General features: G+C 42.0%; 1 protein-coding gene across 3 annotated transcripts; it reads right to left on the bottom strand.

The window, feature by feature from the left end:
* Nucleotides 1-1,779: 1,779 nt before the first annotated feature.
* On the bottom strand, nt 1,780-21,864 carry GPR141 (G protein-coupled receptor 141). 3 transcript variants are annotated; one of them, XM_052792975.1, is made up of 2 exons: nt 21,736-21,864; nt 1,780-5,016 (listed from the first exon to the last, which is right to left on the bottom strand). In XM_052792975.1, the coding sequence occupies exon 2, from the start codon at nt 5,011-5,013 to the stop codon at nt 4,069-4,071; it is 945 nt and encodes a 314-aa protein (XP_052648935.1). In that variant the 5' UTR covers nt 5,014-5,016; nt 21,736-21,864; the 3' UTR covers nt 1,780-4,068. The 3 variants fall into 3 exon arrangements, with proteins under 3 accessions (XP_052648935.1, XP_052648925.1, XP_052648921.1); XM_052792965.1 differs by lacking the exon at nt 21,736-21,864 and adding an exon at nt 10,263-10,327; XM_052792961.1 differs by lacking the exon at nt 21,736-21,864 and adding an exon at nt 8,018-8,216.
* Nucleotides 21,865-21,963: the final 99 nt, after the last annotated feature.

Genomic DNA, 21,963 nt, shown 5'->3' with positions numbered 1-21,963 from the left:
CTGAAGTTTCTGTCTGGGAGGTCAAGCTGGTGTTTTATTAATGACTCCTTGACTTTTGAAACCAGCCCTTGTTTCCAATTAAGTCCTAGCCAGAGGGTTTACTTACAGGGAAAGTGCACACAAAGCCATATTTCTCTGAGAGCAGCAGAAATGAGTGACTTTATGGGTCGGAAATGTCCAGTCCTGCAACTCTATTGAGGTTTCTGTTCAGGAACTGCTGCCTCTGCCGTCTTTGGGGGTTGCCAAACCCATCTCTCCCCACCCCTGGAGAGAGCATCAAGGGCCTGAAACCCCTTTCCTGGCCTGCAGCTGTGGGAGGTCCCTCCTTCCCCTACCAGCACCTCTAGTGTAAGGCACCCTAGTCCTTGGGAGCACACAGAAATGGAAATGTCGGGTGATGTGGATCTGTGGAAAAGTGCCTGGAAAGAAAAGATCTGAATCCTAAGAGGAATTAGACAAGTAGGATTACAGTCTGATAAATGCCCCAAATCAGCGTTGCTGCAAAAAGCAATCTTGCTGTATTTATCCTTGCATTGACACAATTTTCCATGACTCTCTGGTAAGCTAAAGAGGGAACTGATGCAGCTGAAAGCCATTCAGCAGAAGAATCCCAACCCTATGGAAAGAGCGATGTGATAGTGAGAACAAGGAGTGGCAGAGGGCAAGTTTGCTCCCATCAGTGAGAGTGCCACTTTTTGGCAACTTTAAGGGCTCAATAAGCAACATGAGATGAAGGCTGTAGACACAGTCTATGTTACCTTGCCTCTTTGCAGCAGAAACCTGCCAATATTCTGCTCTCCTATCCTCATCCCCTGTCACATTCTCCAGGTCCTATCACCCCTATGGCCTATCATAATACAGCTTTTTTTGTGTTCTCACGTGGTTGTTTTCCAATCCAGAACTATCCCCCGTGATCCAGTCAGCAAAATCTGGGTCTCCTTTAAGCCTGTGGTGCCTCTGACCAAGCAGACGATTGTAACTGGAAATTCCCCCTTCCTCTATAGATCATGTCCTCCATGTCGGCAGTTCCCCATCACTGCCTCTGCCATCCCTGGTCACAGGAGCCACTTGGCTACATTTGGGATGCTGCTCAGGCCTTGTCTACATTTTCATTTTCAGGAGTTATTCAGACCCTTCTCCTTCCGTGGCATTGCCTGGCAGCACCTCCACTCCTCCTCAGCCCTCCTGGGGGAAGCGAGCAGGGAGGCTGCCCAGGAGGTCGGGAGAGAGCAAGAAGCCGGTGAGGGGCAAAGCAGGGGGAGGCGGGAGGGAGCAGCAAGGGGTCCTCCCTGCAAGCTCTGTCAGCACCCTTGATGGAAACATCATCAACTCCATCATCACCTGGCAGGGCAATTCCTGCTGGCGTTAACCGAGACTTCATTCTCTCAGGGCAGAGGCAGGCTTTCTCGGCCAGACACTAACGCTCACAAAGCAAGACGAGTGGCAGATGTAAAGTTTGCGTAGACAGTCCCATAAAAAACATGACTTGGTGCTGCATAACATGACCAACTTAAAGCATGGAATTACGACCCCCGAATTCTGATCATTATCATCCTGAGTTAGCATTAACATTATTAGCATCAATTTTTATTTGAAAAAAAAGCCCACTATCTAGTATTTTTGTGATGCTGTGGTGCAGGGTACTGTGAATGTGTACACTTTTACAAGAATTAAACAACTTGTGATTATAACACATACATGAACAAGATTGGTTAAGCTGTATGGCCAGGAGGTACTGTCTGTAAACATACATTTTATTTTTTTAAATTCTTGCCAAAGTCAGATACAAAATGCTTTTCATTTATATGCATATTTGCAGGAGGGACTTGCTTAACATTTTCAGCACATAGTCATTTTATTTGTTAACTTTATCATGACAGAAGGGTTATAATATAGTGTTAAAAAGGTATGCAGTGCCTACAGAACACATGCAAGGCATTTTTTTCTACCAACGATGTTGCTACAGGAGGAAATAAAAATGTTGTGACATTTTCCATCTTCTCTCCTGCCAGAAGGAAAAACTGATTTATTTGTGTAGTTTTAAAACAAATCTGGTTCAGAGCATTTGATTGCTTTCTTAATAACACATAATTAAATATTAGTGAACTACACATTCAAGTTGACTCCTTCCTTGTTACGATGTCTCCATAGTTCTCTGACTAGAGTCGAATCTGGCTGGTATTTGTCTTCCTCTTTACTGTGACCCTTTTGGGGCAAATGCCTTCTCAGACAGTTTTTTTCCTGAAGTCCACACATAAGGCAAGTTCTCACATTTCTACCTTAACAGATGTTGTGATCCAGGCTATTTGCCAAGGGTGGGCTATGTTAGCACCCCCACATCTCACTTGTTATGAACTTCAGTGATTTCCAACTTTTGGTGTTATATAGCATTACTCAGACTCTGACCTGAAAATACTTTCTCATGATCAGACCTCCCGAGAGATATAGAGGAGCTGGAAGCAAGAAGGAAGACAGGGAAGAAAGACTATAGAAGAGATGGGATCCTATAAAGTAACCATCTTGGTGGGACCAAAACCAACGAGCATAGCAGTAAGTTTGTACAGGTACAGCAAGGTCAACCAGTTGTTATTTGATTGCTGTCTGATGTGAAAGAGGTGTTGAAGGTGAAGTAGAAAGGAATGGAAAGATTCAGAAGTATGAAAAGGTGGACTTCAAGAGCATCATGAGGAGAGACTGTCACTGGAAATCAGTCAGCTGATAATCTCTAATTTGTCAAATGATTAGAACATTATCCCACTGACTCTAGATGAAAAAATGTGACCTTATATAGATGGCAAGAAGAAGAAAGATATATTAACCATTGCTGTCAGGTTATAGCACTCAGAGATTTATACTCTTTTTTGGAGATAGGTGTAAAGCAGCTGAGCTACGAAAGCCTAAATGTCTTTCACAGGATTATTTTGCTGAATTTTTCCTCTGAACTAGTGGAATTCAATTCTGTCTTCAGAGACAGCAACTCACAATGCCTCACTGAGATGTAATAAGCTTTTTAGCTACACCAGGTTTATTAGCTTTTTCCATCCCTCCAATCCAAGCAGTAACATTTTAATTTCTTCTACCAGTACAGGGTACTAAATTTATAGAATTGATTTCAAGCTAAAGATATTGTGAGTAATTAATTATAAACTTCAGAATTGCACAAAATCAACATAAGATTAAAAAAAAACCTCATTGTTACCTTGGTGACCTAAAATATTTTACTTTTTAAGAGAAGACAACTGCTGTCTGAATGATCTAAATAAAATGATCCTCACTTAATTTTTTTTTTTAAATTGAACAATTCTGTAAATAAAAATACAGGCTTTTGTTTGAACTTATAATGTTCATTTCTGTAACAATGTGTACTTTTTGTTGCTAGAAACATTTTCGTAGTGCAGGAAAGAAAACAAAACTCTTTTCTGCTGCAGTGATACCATCTCCAAAAGGTGATTTTGAGAAAATATTTTAAGAAATAACTGTTTATTGCTGGTTTGTTTTTAAAGAGTTGGTTTAATTGTTTGATCCACTTAGAAATTTACGCTTGCCTTTACAGTGAAGGAGCAGACCTACTGAGGAGGAACAATAGCTTCCCTGGTATTTTATGAGAGCTCATGGGGAATATATAAGAAATGTATGTGGAAAATTACATAGATCTTTACGTTTCAAAAATCTGTGCCTTATTCCTTAAAAAACTGCTTTTTTATTTGTGTTTCTACATACTTTGGAAGTTCTCTTGAGCCTCCTCCTAGTGCCTTTGACTTCACAAACCTTGATGTAAAAACAGTAAGACAGAAGACCTCGTGCCCTTTCCTCCCTCTCCTCCAGGTACATCCGCAACTCACAAGGTAGGACCGTGAATAAATCCCAGAGGTAACCTTCCAGTTTACCAGCTGAGACCCTGGAGGCGGTTCACCTCATTATTTTGGGGAGCAGATGTGAAGAGCCCTGCGCCAATGTGTTGCCCTGTTTCCAGGGCCCACCCTGACTTGCTGAGGAGGGGTTTTGCCATGCCTGTCCAGCACCATGCTCTGCCAGGTCGAGGTCCGTGCACGCTGCAGGAGATTGCCGCTAGCAGCAAGGCAACCTGCTGCGGAGCATACCCACTTTTTGCTTGAAGAGGCGGCTTCCACTCAGCACAAACGACAGCAGGTCCAGACAGCTGAGGGCAGTCAGACTCAAAAAAACTTCATTGTAGCTTTCTAACTGCTCAAAATCACTCACATGCTGTATGTAGTAGGCCCTAAAGAGATGATAGGGAAGGAAGCAAATTATGATGACGCAGATGAAAATCAAGTTTTTCACCTGGGCCCAGAACTCTTGGTGTGACCAGAGGGAGGTGGAAAGTTTTCTCGCCACTTTTACCAGGATGAAAATCTGCAGGCCCAAGAGGACACAAGTAATGCAGGTGACAGCTACAATTATGGTATAGTTCAGGGCTTTCACGCTCTCCTGCTGTAGTTCTTTGTGGAACTTAAAGCATGCTGTATCATTGTATGAGCCTGAGCGTCCATACTCCAAGCACAAGGCTGGCACCACAAAGACCATGACAAGGACCCACACAGCAGCGCTTGCTGCAATGGCGTGCAGCTTCCTGTAAAACTCCACCTTGTCCTTCCATTGAAAGAAGATGAGCCACCGGATCACCAGCGTGATCACGTAGAATAGGAAGGTCAGGTACATGTGGATGTGCACCATTGCACTCACCATTTTGCAAAACGGCATCTTGAATACCCACTTCTTGTTGACATAGTAGTGCAGGCGGAAGGGCACAGTGAAGAGGAGGAGGCTGTGCACAACAACCAGGTTAACGATGGCTGTAGTGGTCACGGACAGAGTGTTCATCTTGACCAGCACAGACAACATTGTGATGGACCCAATCCCACCTCCAGCAAAGGCAACCGAGTAGGAAGTAATCAGTATGGCACTCATGGTGTTGGTGTGAGTGAAGGCAGAGGAGGAGTCACTGCTGTTCCTATTCTCTTCAATCATGTTCCCGAAATCTTCCTTGTACATATTCTAGAAATGAAAGAACACATAAAGCCTAAGATAAGGTAGGAATGAGAGGGCCCACCTGAAAAGCCAGCAAAGCTTTCCACCTGTATCTTGCTCGAGGGATAATCCCGGAATCTCACAGCTGGCACAAGCTGTAACCAGCAGTTTTATCCAAACATCCTCCAGCCTAGAGAAAAATGGCTGAGAAGGTTGGGCAGAGAAGCTTCTCTAGTCCTTAAGATGTTGCTAGCCATAACCTTAAAAAGAAGCATGAGTTAGTAATATGTGGGGAGAAGAGATCTTTAGAGAAATGACATGATTGTGGTTTTGAGCTCTCTGTGCTATTATTAGTTCTCCCCTCTTCTGAGCATTTGCATGCTTTTGCAGTGAAGATCAGAGATATTGTTCGAATTCTGCTACTCATTCATCAGTTTGTTTATTTGCAACACAAATCTGCCCTTCCCAGAGCCAGATAATAACCATATGTTGCTCTATCAAAGCTACAAATTTTGTTTGTTACCGAGAGCCGAGTTTTGCACACATTACAGTCAACTCCTTCTCCATGGACGGTTTATCTGAGTAAGGGATTAAACACCATGGATACCCAGGCTCCATGGAGATCCTGCTCAGATCCTGCCAGACGGAGTAGCGTGGGCAGTGCTGTCCTGGTGCTCGGGGCCATTTCACATCTAATATGTGGCAACTGGGTGTTACAAAATGGGCTGTTAGAAAGCGTTCTGAAAGGACATCCTGGGTTAGTGCAAATAAACCTGCCTGGCCCAAGCTGAGGCTAGATGAACGTTAATGGCAAGTTTAGTAAGTATGCTATACATTTTTAATATATTACTGTTTCAAAGAGAGATTAAATTTGATCCTTATAATTCTAAATATAACTTCTGGTAGGATTTTTAAGTACTACAAGATCGTGTGGAAGGGGAAGAGTTCAGGTAGGGTGTTATCCTCAAGCATGTTTGCATCTATGAATGTATCAAGCGGATGTCCACAAGCGGGGAAAATTGAACAGTGTTGGGCTCTGTACTATCCCAGTTATACTTGCTACTGCTACCTGAACTATAATTTAAAACTGACTCTGATATGTCATCCATTTCACCAATGAATCCCACTACACAAGAGGGGGGTTTCTCCTGAGTGAGTTTTTGCAATTTTTCTTTTAATACTGCAATGTTGTTAACTTCACAAAATAGTTTCTCTCTCTCTCTTCGTATGAGTGGTGTTTCAGCTTATTTTCGTTTTTAGGTAGCACACACTGCCAGAAGTTAGGAGGGGAAAAAATTCTTTAGCAGTTCTCTCTTTTGTGGAAAGGAGCAAATACCTATAACAGTTTTATAAACCAGTTTTGCTCACAGTGGGGAATGAATACCTGTGACGCATCTCAGATATTTTACCAATATTTCTAAGCATTCACCCCTGCAGTAATCAAGACCTCCTTATACATTGAAAAGTCAGTTATTCTCTAGCTATCCCAATGCATCTAAGACTCCAGACATTTTATTGTAATCAGCATAAATATAACTGCTGTATCTCAAATGGATGTGTTGGTTGTTGGCACTTACTGAACTTTTCTGTTTGAAACTGCATTTCAGAGTTATGTGGACAACTAATTCCAGTGCATTATGAAAAGTAAAATGGGTTGCAATGAAAGAGCTTTTTCTCAAAGGTGCTGCTGATTGGCACACTACAGCTCTTGCATCAGAAACCATGCAAGTTCCTTCCAGTTCAGTTCTCACTTCTGAGACATTGCATTTCAGCCTCACAACCGTGCAAGCCAGAAGGGATTAGCAATAGCTGTTCATCAGTTTCTCCAAGTTGTTAAGCTTTAATTTGAAAAGATGTCTCTAAAAAGTGGCATTATCGCACTGTTTTAATTTAAAATGCATATTTAAAGTTTAAAAAGTGCCACAGCCCTAAAGGCAACATGCTGGAAATGTGGGTTGGTGTGAGCAGCCCCAGCAGCAAGGCTGCGCTTGGAGAGGAAGGACGCCTCGCGGTCACCGTTCGTAGCCCAACAGTGAAACTTGAACTGAAGGCAGTAAGGAACAGATAAGCAGAAGTCAGATAACCGATATTTTCCTCAGACATTCTTATTAAGGGGACAGTGAGAGACCTATTTCTGTCTGCAAATAAGCAACCGAGACACTGAAATGCAGGTTTCTGCAGAACTTTGCGGTCATCGCTAAATCCCTTCATTTAAGATTCTGCAAGAAATCTCATTTTCATTAATCTTCAAAAAAAAAAGCTACTGGCAGCTATGATATGAGATTATCAGCTCCCCAGTACTAGAGGCATCCCACTGAAATATCATTGTGTCATGAATACAGAGTATAGCATGACACAGGGTATGTTTCACAGAGGAAATGCTGCTTTCTGGTGAAGTGAGGTTTCCTATTGTACTGACATTCACGTAGCTATAACCTACTGACCTGAAATACAACTAACAAGTCCTTTGGCCAGAATTTAACAGGAGGCACATGGAATGAGAATGAACGCTGGTCTTGCAAGAGACTAATTAATTATATGACATAAGGCTACATACTGAACCTCAATGGAAACATGAGCTATAGAAGTCTCCAACAGCTGGAAAATACTTCAAGGCAGAGGGGGAACAGAAGAGACCACTGAGAGTGGTATCAAGCTATCTAAGAAATGGTCTTCCCCCATGCTGCTTAGGCCCTTGCCAATGTCAGCTGGTGTAAGCTCTTGCCAGCTGTAACAGCATTGCTTCAGTACTGAATCCAGCTTGCTTAAAACTAGCTTCTTTATCTATCTTATCATTAACTTGCATTTTACAGAGTGGCTGTGCCCTGGTCACAGAGTTACAGTTCAGTCTCATCCCTTCTTGCCTCCTCCCCACGCACCCCCTGGCCCCAACCAGTGTCTGAAGCACCAAGGAACTCCTCCAGGATGGTAATTTGCAGCTTTGACTCACCCAGGCGGCTTCCCTTCATGCACACTAATGTTAGCTCTTGACATCTGTAAGAACAGAAGGAGCATGGAGAGAACCTACCTTATTGTGCATCCAAAGGCAGAGAGTTTCTCCTCAAGGAGGTGTTCTTGCTTCCATGCCTTCCTACCCCTTCTAGCTACTGCCAGTTCAGTGATATTGCTCATGTTTTGGAGCAAGGTTTAGTCTTCCTCTGTGTTAAGCCTCTCATCACCTGGCTAAACTTCTGCCGGCCATGTGCTTTGAACAGCCATGAGACAACGATGGGCAACCACTTCATTTGAATGCCGTAGCAGTTAAAGAGACATGTTCTGGTGCCAAGGGCTTGGGGACAATTGCCAAAATAGCTGTGTTTTAGTTTGACAAAGGAGGTAGATTGCCAAGAGGCCAGATGCTGGCTTCTTTCAGAAATATGATCAGCAAAAAGATTCTTGTGCATTCAAGATTCATCAGTTATCAGTGTGGTTAAGGCCATCACGTTCATTTCCTGAGACTTTCTGTGCAGCACAGTCTCCGGGACTTCCCTGGACTGCTCTCTTCAGGCCAGAGCATGTAATTTACAAAAACGATTCTGTCTCTGTCAAAATTTTCCCAGTAAAAGAATATTAATTCCAACCTCCAGGAACTTGTTTCTCTTTTATCTTACTGTTAATTATCCTACTGTTTTAAAAAAAAAAAAAAGTGAACTGTATTTCTAGACAGAATTTGTACACCCTAAGCTTCCAGGCATAGTATGTGCTTCTGGTTTTGGCTTCAGATTTAAAAACCCTTCGTCAAATTTTGGCTTGCCCTATAGATACCTGGAGATAAGCAGAGATAAGAGACAGAAGATACTTATTCTGTCTTCATTCCAGTCATACTTGTGGGTCCTCACTGAACTGCCTCCATCAGCATTGTGCTCCTATTTGGTTTTTAGATGAACAACTTTCCATTTGGCAGTGGTAAAATGCATGTTGCTAGTTTGCACCTGACTTAGCAACCCAGATCAGCCTGTCACTGGCTTGTTCCCTTCATTCCTTACTATTTTCCCAACCAGGTTCATCAGTCACCATTATGTTACATCAAGGTTATATCACCTTAATAAAAAAACCTCATTTGTCAAAAACGATGATGCTCTTACAATCTCTGCCAAACAGTGAACTCTACTCTCTGTATAACAAGCATTTGTAAAATTTATCCACCCGTATACGTCTGCTGAAGGACTGGCAGGCTTCACACAGATTTTCATGTGTTCCCACAGTTGAGTTCTGCAGAAGAAGCATTTGCAGCCTGCATGCACCCAACTGAGAAATTTCATTTGAATTTGGAGGGGAAAAAGGTTCAATTCAAATGAAAGATTTCTATTTTTGACAGATTTAATAAAACGGAAAAATGAGTGTTTGTCAGAACTGACATTTCTGCATTGAACTAGACCAGGTTGGAGGCAGTGCAAAATACAAATATTTTTTAACAAAAGTCGGTTTAAAATGTGTCTTTGTTTCACAAACATCCTCATTTAGTTTCAGAGATGCTTTCTGTTCAGGGCATTGTAATTGCTTTTCAATTTGCTCTAATTCCATGCTGTGTTATGGTAATGTAGGCTATGCCACTAGAATAATTGCAGAATTCTCTTCATTTCAAAAATAACCATACACACCTGAAGTTTGAGGTATAAACATCTGCTTAAAGGAAAACATTACAAATTAAAAATATGAAATATCAAGTGTGTGTTTACATTTAGATATTGACTTTTTCCAAACAACTTTTAGTGATTCCTCTAACTCATTCAGTAGCTCGTTGAGTCATGTCTTGCAGGCTGTGTTACCATTATACTGACACTTTTTAGTTTAAATCCAGTCTATTGAAGAACAAATGAGATGGAAAACCATGTTGAATTAGTCCTCTTTTGTTTGAGATTTTCGCTGTTTTTACACAAAAGAGGAAACCATGGAACCTTCCTAAAAATAATTGTTTACTGTCCTAGCTGTATCTTATCAAAGAGAACAAACTTACCCTTCTGGTCTTTACAGAGATTGGATGATATCAAACCCACACAGAAAGATGGATGAAAACAGAATTAATTTTCTCCCAATTTTAGGAGGCAGTGTAGAATTACAGGAGAGCAAGCAATATGAAAAAGGATGAAGCAATGTTTTCCTGTACTAGGAAATTACAGATAACAATGACAAAAACAGTTGTGCAGAAAAGCTTTAAAGTGTGTTCAAAATAAAACAACTAGACAATTCGATACTTTTTTTTCCCTAAAGTTGCAAACATTGTTTTAAAAGCATTGCAAACCAAGGCTTTTGTTCATTCTGTGTATACTTACAGATTAGAGTTTCTCTCCAGTCTTCAAGTGTTGCTTACTTGGCTCTTCATTTTATGTAAGCTCTAAGAACAACCCCCCAAATACCTGATATTTTAAAGGGTCATTGCCTTACTTCCTTCTTTGAGCCTATGATGAAGCAACAACCATGAGCCTCAGCTATGTGAGGGCAGGGCTGCCCATAAGCACACAACCTCGGGAAGACTTTTAGTTGCATCTCAGGATCCCCTAATTTGCAGCTATTTCTTAGCCATAGGAGGTCTTCAAAGCCTCCCATTTCTGAACAGTTACATTCTTCTACTGCCTAAAATGATGAAGTCTACACACGGATGTAAGCCCCACAGATCGCAAAGACACGCGTTTGGGAAGGCTATTCCCCAGAGTGGAGGGGATCATTTCAAAGTGTGTTTTGAGAAAACAGAGTAGGACAGGAGCAAAATATGATCTATATTGTAACTAAGTGTGGGTTTGGATATGGTTAAAGTATAGACATCAAAGTGTAAGGGATGAAATGAAGGTCACCCTAAAGACCAGCACTATGTCTCAGCCCTCCCTTCTGCCAAGGCTGTAGCTCAGCATCTGGATCTCGGGACCTGGTGCCATTGCTACACCTATACAGTGCTAGCAAAATGAAACTAGGAGATTTTTATTAAAAAAAACATTAGCCATGTCAGTATCAAAGGCTCATCAGTGACAATGGTTGCTGTGCGGTAGAAGATGTCTTACTGCAGGACTGAGTCTCTGCGAGGAGCCTGTGCAAGGTCAGTTTTGCCCTCCTGCAGGCTTAACTCATTTCTGTCAGAACACGCAGTTGTATTTGAGTATAATAGTTTTGAAAGCAATGGTATTAACATTAAACATTTACATATAATCTTACATAAGAACTTTTTAACTGACTACATCCTGTTGCTTCACATTTGGTTAAAAAAGCACAAGGGACACACTGTTCTGTGGTACTTCACAACAGGCTGATATGTGATGGGGATGGTCTTTCTGCAACAGTGGCTAACAGCTAAAGAGCCGTTCAGATAATATTAAAAAGTGATCATAAGAATAATGCTTAGCTCTTATCTAGTACCTTTCTGCAGCTGATCTCAAAGCTCTGTTAAAAGACATACATATCATTCTCCCCAGCTAAAAACTGAAACCCCTGTGCCAAAGCCAGATATAAAGCTAAGCTATCCTTAAATCAAGTCCTGTTCCTTCTCAATTAAGTCATGTTGTCTTGGCTTCCTGTAGGTCTTGTTCTAGAATAAATACATCCCAATTAATAGTGGGAAGAAAGCCAAGATATCTTAAAGACCTGTGGGTATCATCTGAATGGGGGGGGGGTTAAAGTTATATAATATTGTTGATATATATATATATAAAATAAGTTAATACATATGTTAATGTGTATAATATTGTTGATATCTATTGTTGATGCATATAATAATTATATAACATGTAAGTTATATAATGTTGTTGATAAATAACGACGTCGTTTTCCCAAGCAGTCACCACAAATGGGGCTTTCCGGGTTGACTTATTTCTATATGTGTGCATACTGAAAATCTTCAGTCCTTGCACTGACACAGGATTAAAACAAATACCAGAGCATGGTCTGGGACAGACATCCTCATTATATTTGTTCATCCCTAAGCTGTAGTTAGTGTCAAGGTCTAGATAGGTATAGAAAGCTTAATACATGTGATGATTGCAATTCATTTTCCCTGCTAAATTGATGCAATTTTGCCCAAGATTTAGCAACAGCATGTATAATCTCTGGAGTATGTTTCTCTCACTACGATTCAAAGAATAGATTCCAGACTGGTATGTTTAGATTTTCACCAGTACTGTACTGAGCTGGTGGCAGAATATGATTATTTTAGAACTTCACACACCAGCTGAATTTAAACAGAGGTGCTAGAAATGCATGTATTTTGTAAGTTTTGAGTAATTGCTGATGGTCTTGGCAATACCCTGACATCTAGAAGTATGATAGTGGGTGGGCACAGTACCATTGTATCACCTGGATCAGACCTTCACCTAGTTTGAATTTGCATTATAGCAGCAGTTTCATGGGCCAAGGCTGTTTAATAATAGTTGAGATTCTGGCCCAGATTTCAAGGACTGCTTGTCCTGAGATCTGAGTAGCATCAAGGCTCCTTTACTCTGGATTGCATGAAAAGTCCTTGAGAAAAGAGAACCATGTCCTTTATGCTCAGGCATAATACATGCTGTTAGTATTTTTTCAGCAGTTCTGAACTTGGAGATGTACACAGAATAACCATGGCAACCCAGGTGTTTTGGTTTTCTACATTTATTGTGCCAGGACTCAAGGATTTGGAGTGCTAATTCAGAAGTGGACCATACAGGGCAGTAGAAGGTATGCAGGTGTGGTGGTTGGGTCTTCTGGAAAACTACTACTCTTCACTAGATGGCAGAAGGCAAAAAATAAGATCCACCTGAACACCTTAAATTCACTGTGGGTAACCTGACTCTTTTAGTTCCTTGAGGGTAAAGCTGGAGTGACACTCCTGAAAACACTGAGCTCATGTTGATAGCAGAGAACCAGGCCCCCAGAGGGGTCCCTAAACCTGCCATTGCGAAGGGTGAATTTTGAAATATTCCCCAAAGTGCAAGGGACAGTTACCTGAATAAATCAGCTTTGCTGGGCAGTTGATCAGACTTCTGCCAGCCAGAAAACTCTATTAGAAGTAGCAAAGTATTCCTTAATTATATAATTTTCTTTTACACTGGAAGAGCTAGACCCTGCTTCCCCTTGCATTCATGAAAGAACCAGGACTTGAATTATCGAAAAACTACTTCAGTGCTGGTTTCTAGCCTTCTTTGTTCCTTGCATATATTCAAATCCACCACGTAAACTTCATTTGTATTAATAAATATAAGCCTGTTCATACCAGCCAGGGCATTGTCCCATAGCCGTCTATTAGTCTTGCAGTAAGCTATGAGCCTCTCCTTGCTAGTGTATAATTTTAGTACCGTCCAGTTCCAGTTTCACCAATGACACCTCTGATTGAGTCTGGCGGGACAGCAGATGAAGGCTGTGCTTTTTTGACTTTCCCTTTGACTTGTGCCTGAACATAAAGCAGCCAATCGCAACTATGGCATGAAGACAGGTTCCTCTGAAACCACCTTCCAAAATCCTGCAGCAGAGATATCAGGGGGCTGGTCAGGTTAAACAAGGTTTAGTTTCTTGACAACTGATCTGATACAATCTATCCTTTTCTAAACTGGGGAAAATCCCATATTGCCATGTACATTTGACTGTGAAAGAGAGGTTTTAGTAGATGTACCTGTGGGTTGAGCCACACCAAGTGTTGGTCACCTGTTCCTCAAGTCTTTTCTTAGGATGGGTCAGAACAGTGTCCTCAAGGAAGGGCAGCATCTGCTTCCTAGGTAAAAGGATGAGATACAGGGAGAGCATCATCTGCTACATCTTATGCTCCTTATGCAAAGCCCATATCTGCTCAGAGTCTGTCCCAGTGCCAGCTATGGGCTTGGTCCTAGTATGCAAGACTGCCTGGATCAGTTATTAAGCTGTAATTGTGACAGGTTAATTGCAATTTATCATTATGTAAAAGATCAGCTGCTAATATGAATAGCTGAAAGGCAGTATGTAGAGTGAGTAACTTTTAGCTGCTACCAATGAAACTGTATTTTTTACTCACATTCCTAATGTGCCTTACTATTTCAAGCACCTGAATAGAAAGATATTAATTACCTACAAAAGGAAAAATGTTCAGCATCAATAACAGCCAGAACCATTTTGTAGATAATAGATTTCTTGAAATGTCTCTATCTGGCTTCTGAAGCAGTTGTGATTTGTGGCTGTCACCCAGGCGGTGCAAGGCATCTTATGAGTGAGAAATACTGCCTGTGACACATCTGCAAGAACATTTTTGAAAAGTATAGGGAGGAAAATGTGATTTGCAATTCCGCATTTCACACATCTTTGCGTGGCAGAGGTATAAATTCAAGCTCCTCTGAAAAGTGGAAATACATCTGGTGCCCTCCTCCTAGTTCCTTTTTCTAATTTAGGGGGGAAAAAATACCCACTTTGCAACTTACTATCCCTGGGCATTATTACTCAAAAGAAATTTGCTTAAAAGTACCTGAGGCAGAGCAGTGTGGAGAAAGTCTGTTTCCCCTTCAGTTTATCTCACTATCTTTCCATCCTTTGGAAGCACCAAAATAGCACCTCTTTCCATGTTGAAGTATAGCATATCAATAAAACCACCCCAAAGTTCTATTCAGCTCTTACCATAATGCCAATCTTTCAAAAGAGAAGTACTGCAAACAAAACAAAACCTAAATCCACATCAAAATCTGCTGTATTTCTTTAACAGTGTGTGTGTGAGGGATCCCAAATCTAGAAAACAACTGTTCTAACACTAATAATTTGCCCAACTTTCCCCATACCTGCTTCTGTTTTCTACTCGCGCTCAGCTTTGGCCTCAGTGTTTGTCACTGAGGATGGGAGAAGCAATCAGAACCGCTTACAAAAGATATCTCTGCAGACTCCAGTCTAAATGGACCTTTCTGAGAAGGTGTCTTACTTCTTTTTAACAATTGCACGTTTCCAGCAGTCTATCACCAACTTTAATAATATCTTGTTCTGCAGGATTTTACTAGTTCACATCTATCACATGCCACTAGGCTTTTCAGGACGTATGCCTTTCATCAGGAATCCAGCACAGCAATTCACTCATTATCGGAGCTTGTTCTCACCAGGATAAAAAAATGGAGGGGGGAGCTGATTGACAAGGAGATGCATTACTCCTGCCATAAGGATGACATTAGGCTGCAGAGAATGAAATAATATATGTGGTACCATGCTGATCCTATATGCATATATGCCTTTCCAAGAAGAAAAAGCCCTTCCCTCCACCTGAAAAGACAGTGCTCATCCTAAAATTTGTTTGAACTCTGTACTAGCCTCTCACTAATTGCTTGCCGAGGCAGGCAGTGTGTTGTAAGGGAAGAATGTTTTTTTTTAAAAGATTACAGCACAAGTCTCTTGCTACTCACCCTCAAAGTACTTACTGCAATTGCTAATACTGTTTTATTCTCAGGTTGTTTATTTCATTTGATTTCTGACTGCAGAGGTATTACAAACTCTATCATCAGATGGGTGGAAAAAATCATTTTACTAATGAACACTTTCATGCTGAATATACACATGCAGATATTTATGAAATTTAGTAAGCTAAAATGTGTTGTCTGTGTTGGCAGAGGAACAAGCCTCCCTGCTTTAGTCTAAAAGTGTCTGTCTAGGAGCAGTGAAGAAAGCAAAGCTTAGTACCAGTACTGCTAGACTGATAATGAAGATGCTTTTCTACCTCAGCATAAGCACAATGAAATACATGACTTCACTACTACAGTTGGGTTAGACAGGAATTCAGGGTTCCTCCTAACTCTTTCAGAAATGAGGAATTTACTGTAAGTGAATTGTTCCCCGCTCCATTCATAAAGTACACTGATTTGCAAGAGCCTTTCCTGATCAGCACAGCTGAAGGCTGCATAATGGAATGAGGCACTGTATGCATGCAAGTGCTCTGTTACATCAAATTGGGCTGAAATGGCTCATTTTGCTGTTAAATCTGGAGGTTTCTGTTCTGAGCTAATGATAAGCATTTGTGTTAAATTAAGGTCTGCAGTGCATTTGCCAAAGTGTGAAGCTAATTGTGTTAGGAATAAGTTCATTACTGATGCATTTTTGAAGACTTTTGCCTATTTGAAGTTCAGCTGAAACGTTAAGCATGCAGCTAGAGAGTCCAGCCAGGAGCAGCTGTAGAAACACCTATGGTAAGGGCTGCTGTTCTGGGCTGTGGGAAGAGTACCCGCACCTGCCCTTTGTTCCCCCCACCCCCGTCCCCCTAACTTGCTTTCTCTTAGCCTCTCTCCCCATTTCGTTGACACAGGACTCCCCAGAAAATCTTGGGCCATGCTGCTTGTGGCCATAATACTGTTTTGCCAGTCCAAATCTGCTTATTTGGTTTTGGAGTGCCCTGTGCTAAGGTGTTACACAGGACACCACGCCACTGGGCCCCTATTCTTGGTTGGCCTTTAGACCTCTCTATAAAAAATAGAATTGAAAACAATAAACTATCAATTAGCTTCCCTGCCTAAATTCCTTCTTTTCATTTCATCCAGGCTATTTGATGTTCTGTACATCTTTCCAGTCACTGGAAAGCATAAGCACCGAATATTTTACATCATTATTCACTATAGCCCTTATGAGCTCTTCTTAGCTGAAGACAGACCAACAGAACATTCCCATATGATATTCTGCGCCCTACATGATAGATGTACAGAAAAAACAAAAATCAGTAAAATCCACCTGGAGTCAGTGGAGCATAGTGGAGAGAAGCCCAAAATAGCACCAACACAGTTTGGTACAACAGTATGTGGTGTAGGAGATACCCTTTGCAGATATGAGCTCTGATCCCAAAGCAAAATAGCCACAGCAGGGCAGTGACATGCCCTTTATCTTCTCAATGGGATTTGTTAGACTGGCCATAGTAATATGTCTTTTTAGCCCCATTGCTTCTGGTTCTCAAGTTAGCACATTCAGCACTAATGAAGAGATGTCCCCAAAAATAGCTTTCCTGTTGGTATCAGTGATGTTGAGAATTTGGGGAGATCAAGAAAATAAAGCACACAGTTAATGTGTTCACTTGTGCTACTGAAGTGGAAACGAGAAGCATCAACTCACTGAAGAGAGACTCCCATTGCTAGCTTTCTTTTCTCTCTGCGCCATCAAATCAGGATCATCACTGAAAGTCATTCAAGGATTTCTACAGCCCTCATGGTGAGAGATCTCACCATTCACTGCTAAGTACCATTAGCACAAAGAAAAGTGCAGATAAAGCAATCCCTATTGAGTATCCACTCCAGATTTTCCTTATGCCTCTTTCTTTGGCTAAAACTCTTTTCCCCTTAATTTCACTTAAGAAGAAAGATTTTGTTCTGTTCAGTGAGCTGACAATAAAACAATGACTTCTGTATCAAAAGCTATCTCCACTTAATTTTGAGATGCAGTTTCCCCTGGAAAAGTTACTGGGCATCTGAGGTCATTCCACTCCCACACCTAAGGTTACCCTCATATGAACTTAATTTCTGCTGTGCACCAGAGACCTCTTCTAGGCTAGGAAGAGGTCAGTTAATCTGGTGAGAGGCTCCAGCATTATATTTTGTTATGCTCTTTTTGAAGTATTTTTTCCCTGAACATTTTTGTTTCAGATTCAGAAGCAGCATGCACATGTTGTTTTAGGGGTAAAAGGGTAGAATTCATGCAGTCTTTCTGTATGGCATTGGCAAAAGAAGATATGCATGTTACCATGCGAGTCTGAGGTATGCATGCAATTCAGAATGCAATGCTATGCAGAAATATCTAAGCTAGCTTTAAATAGGTAGTTGGTGATAAATCTCTGTTGGTGTGACACTGCCTCTAGTGAAATTTATCCCAGTTTTCCAGGCTTAGAGGCTATAGTATTTTCAGCGCTTCAGTTAGCTCCTCCAGAGCTAGATTCAGTACCTCTGTATGACACTGCAGAAAGCCATGTCCACATCCCAATTTGTGTCTATTGTGGCTGCTGAACCATAAAAACATCCAGGTCGGCAGGGACCTCTGGAGATTTTATGGTCAAACCTCCTGTTGAAAGCAGGGCCTTAGACTGGGTTATCCAGGGTCCCATCAAACCGAGCCTTGAATATTTCTAGCAAGGGAGATTCTGCCACTCTGAACTTTCCAGTGTCTGTCTTGGACCAGGAAGACCAAGCCTGGACAGAACACCCCAGGTGTGGCCTAATGGGTGCTAAGTGGAGTGGAATAATCACATCCTTGACCTGCTGGCTGTACTCTTGCTGATGCAGCCCATGACACAGTTTCCTTTCATTGCTGTAAGGGCACACGTTAAGGTTGCACCCCAGGCAGTCAGACCTCCCAGACACACACCACCACCACCCCCCCCCCCCCCGCTGCATGGGATTACTCCATCCCAGGTGCAGGATTTAACAATTAACTTTGTTAAACCTCATGCAGTTCTTGTTGGCCCAATCTTCCAGTCTGGTGCAGTCTCTCTGGTGGCTCTTCCTTTTGGCATCTCTCTCCTCCCTGTTTGTTGTCATCTTCAAACTTGCTGAGGGTGCATTCAAGCCCATCCTCCCAAATCTTTATAAAGCTGTTGAATAGTATCAGGCCCAGTATGGACCCCCAAGGAACTCCACCTGTGACTAGCTGCTGGTTCAACTTTGAGACATTAGCCACCACCCTTTCATCTCAGCATTTTAGCTGGCTTTCCGCCCATCTTGTGGTCCCTCTGTCCAGTTCATATCTTGCCAGCTTGTTAACAGGTTATTAAGATGACCACGTCAAATGCCTTGCTAAAATGCGTGTAGATGATGTCCATGGCTATCTCCTCATCCACTGAGCAAAATGTTTCATCATGGAAAGCATCACAGAATGGCAAATAAAGTCATTGCAATGGTCTTTGTAGGAAGACAAGTACTTTTCTCCTAAATAACCCACCTTTATATCAACCTCTTCATCGTTTGACAGCTATCGGTCTCAAAATTTCCTTCAAACAATGCCAACTATACCACTAACACCTTCTCATATGCTCAAAATAACCCCTATTCTGAAGCCAAATACCTGGACAATACCTTTCTTCCAAAATCTGCTTCAGCTGTTTATCCTTCCCTGTAGGAGGTCAGTGAATGAAAAGAGGCAAGCTCTAAGAAATGTACAGATCCAGCTGGGAGGCCTCATACCATCTCCTGCAGCAGAAACAACACACCTGTGAATCATTTGCTTGTGCCAGGATGCAGCAGGAAGGCAAGCATTCCCACCACCAAGCTGAGGGCTACCTGGTGCCTCAGCTTCTGAGATACAAGCCTGGGAGAGATCAAACTAGGCAGGCCCATATAAAGCCACCCCTGCTTATCCACACCAATATATTTGTCACCTTGTGATGTAAATAGAGATGCAAAACCTCCCATCAGCTGTGACTGCCTGGAAGGCAGACCCAATGATGGTCTGATCTCTGTTTGTGATACCTGTGTCACACTGAGGATGAACAGCAGCTGAACATAATTCTGGGAGATGAAGTTTAGGGAGGTTCAGCTGATATGGATGGCTGCAGCATGCATGTATAGCAGCCCATGCTACAAAACGGTCTTCTACCTCAACGCCCAACTTCCTATACAAGATCAGGACCCTGTTTCTTCTCTTCAAGGTCCTCTACAGAGCTAGCCTTGTTTTTTGAAGCAGCTACTCCTAGATTCAGAATGAAGATCATGAGGAGCAGCTTCATTCCCCAGAGACTCTTTAAGATAAGAACAAAGTGATTGACGTGGTCCCTTTCTGGGATGGCTCTGGAGCTAAGAACCATGAACTAAGAACCACCACAAAGCTGCAGATTTGGTGCAATCTCTCTACCAAAGCTATTGCTTCTCTTACCTGTTATGGAAATTCATAACAGCACATTTATTTTAAAAAAGCACAACAACTTATCAAAATAAAATATTGTGCTGCAGAAGTTTCTGCACTTGAGTAAGGTGAAGATGTGGTAAGAAACAATCTGGGGCAGCTTGTTCATATAGTCACTTTATTCAATCTAGCTCTGAAACGTATTCCGATACTTTGTGAAGATCAGCTAGATGTCATGACAATGTCACAATTATATGAGTCTATACATAACGGTAACGGGACTCCAACTATTTTATCCAGTTATTTGTATTGCTAGCTTTTTCACTTATAAAATGGCAAGCAGAATCTCCTCAGACTCCAGTTGCTTCTAACAATGTACTTGAACGGCTGGTTCCTTTACATACCAAAATGAAGCACAACTGCATAGCATATAATCATGCAACAAAGCAAGGCAAAATAGCCTACTGCCCTCAGCATTGCTTTTGAATAATGTGTGATTTTTGCAGCAGTTCTCTTGGAAAGAGGAGTCTGTGTTTGGCTCACCAGCTGATGAGCAGCAGATACCCTTTTTTGGGAGGCCAAACATAAACAGCATACTCAAAGGAGCGATGCCTTTCCATGGATGCTAAGAACACTGGGGAGATTTAAGCTCTCATGTAGTGAGATGCTCCTGGACAGCAGCAAGTGTATGGACAGTTATTGTGGAGTATCTGGTGCCCTTCAAGCCTGCAGCCTAGTTTTCCCTGCTGCAAGATGTTTATGTGCTTCAACTGATAATGCTGTCACAAAGATGAGAACTGCAATGGTACAGTTCAAAATGGAAGGTGAAAAACCAATTCTGCCACTTTGTCTTCTCAGCAGGAGGGGCGTGGAGCTGTGGGTTCATGACAGGGAGAAAAAAGCTGCCACTGCTGCTACAGAGATAAAAACAATGCACCTGATACATGATCACCCAGCAAAGTTACGGAGTCCAAACAGAACACCACTGCGTAGTTACCTGAAAAATATACACATACACCAGTCTGCATTTGGTGACAGGGGTCATTTTTGCTGGTGTACCTTCCGATCACTTTTCTCTGTCCTCCAGCCACAGCTCTATCTTGTCTGATTTATCTGTATTACTCAGTGCATGCTTTTCTTTTCCCTGATAACTGAGAAAGACACTCAGCTGCATTTCCTGGCTAACAAAGGAAAGCGCTGCAACATCAATAAAATGAAAAAAACTGTCACCCAGGATTCTGTTGTTGCCTTCCTAATGGCCTCCTGTACACGCTGAGCAACAGGAGAACAGGGATGTAAAATTCAGTATCGGAGCAGACAACCAGTAGCTAAGCCAGCCATCCAAAGCCCCTCAAGAAGTGGACAGTAAACCACTCACCAGCTGTCCTTGCAGAGCTCTGCAAGTGTCTGAGAGCATCAAGGAAGGTGTCCAAAAGGACTGAAGTGAAGGCAGAGCTGGTGACCCTGTGAGTATCAGGGGTACTTGTGATCCTCAGCATCGGAGGTGATTTTGAAAAATTTGCTATTCATGAAAGAGTATCAAAGCCTATGAGAAAGCTAGTAGAAGCACTATGGAAATTCCCTTCTTATTCTTTGTTTAAATATCAATTGTCAAAACCAGTAACACTACTCTTGTCTTTCTGGTTTACATTTTCTTTTGATAAATTAATTTTCAGAAAGGATTATGAAAATATGGATGCTATTGTGAAAGGAGCCCAGGTGCCCCTCCTGCAACGCTGACTCCCCAAATACACTTTTAACTACCTTCTACTTTGCTTCCACGGATTTCACAAAATCTGACATTCACAACTGCTGCAGTAGCCTAAAAACCCGAAGCACTTTTAACTTCCATCCTACAACGTTTCCTCCCAGTTTTGCTTTCAGCTCACCTCCAACCAGGAACCGTTAAGCTCCATCCAGATCTGCAGCCTTCTCATCTGAATTTAGTATTTCCCTCCTCCTCTCCAAGGTGAGGGGTAAAATACTCCTTTCTGCATGTCTGCCTCCAGTACTTCTGCTGAGTACCTTTGCAGCACTTACCCGTGGACTCTCCGGCAGCACAGCAGGAGACTCGCTTCGCTCTGTACAACTCCCCGATTTTGCAGAGAAGTTCTGCGGAGGAACTGCAACTGCAACCCAGCTCTGTCTGCTTCCTGAAATGTCGCCCGTTGCCCATAGACCACAAACAGCTGACAAGTGTGACTGGACCGACTGTTATCATCTCATCTATCAAGTCTATTGATGATGATGTGTTTGGGGGTTTTATTT

The sequence above is a fragment of the Harpia harpyja genome, chromosome 1 (genome assembly GCF_026419915.1).
Source record: "Harpia harpyja isolate bHarHar1 chromosome 1, bHarHar1 primary haplotype, whole genome shotgun sequence".
Taxonomy (NCBI): Eukaryota; Metazoa; Chordata; class Aves; order Accipitriformes; family Accipitridae; genus Harpia; species Harpia harpyja.
This window is presented reverse-complemented; position numbering and strand designations above follow the sequence as displayed.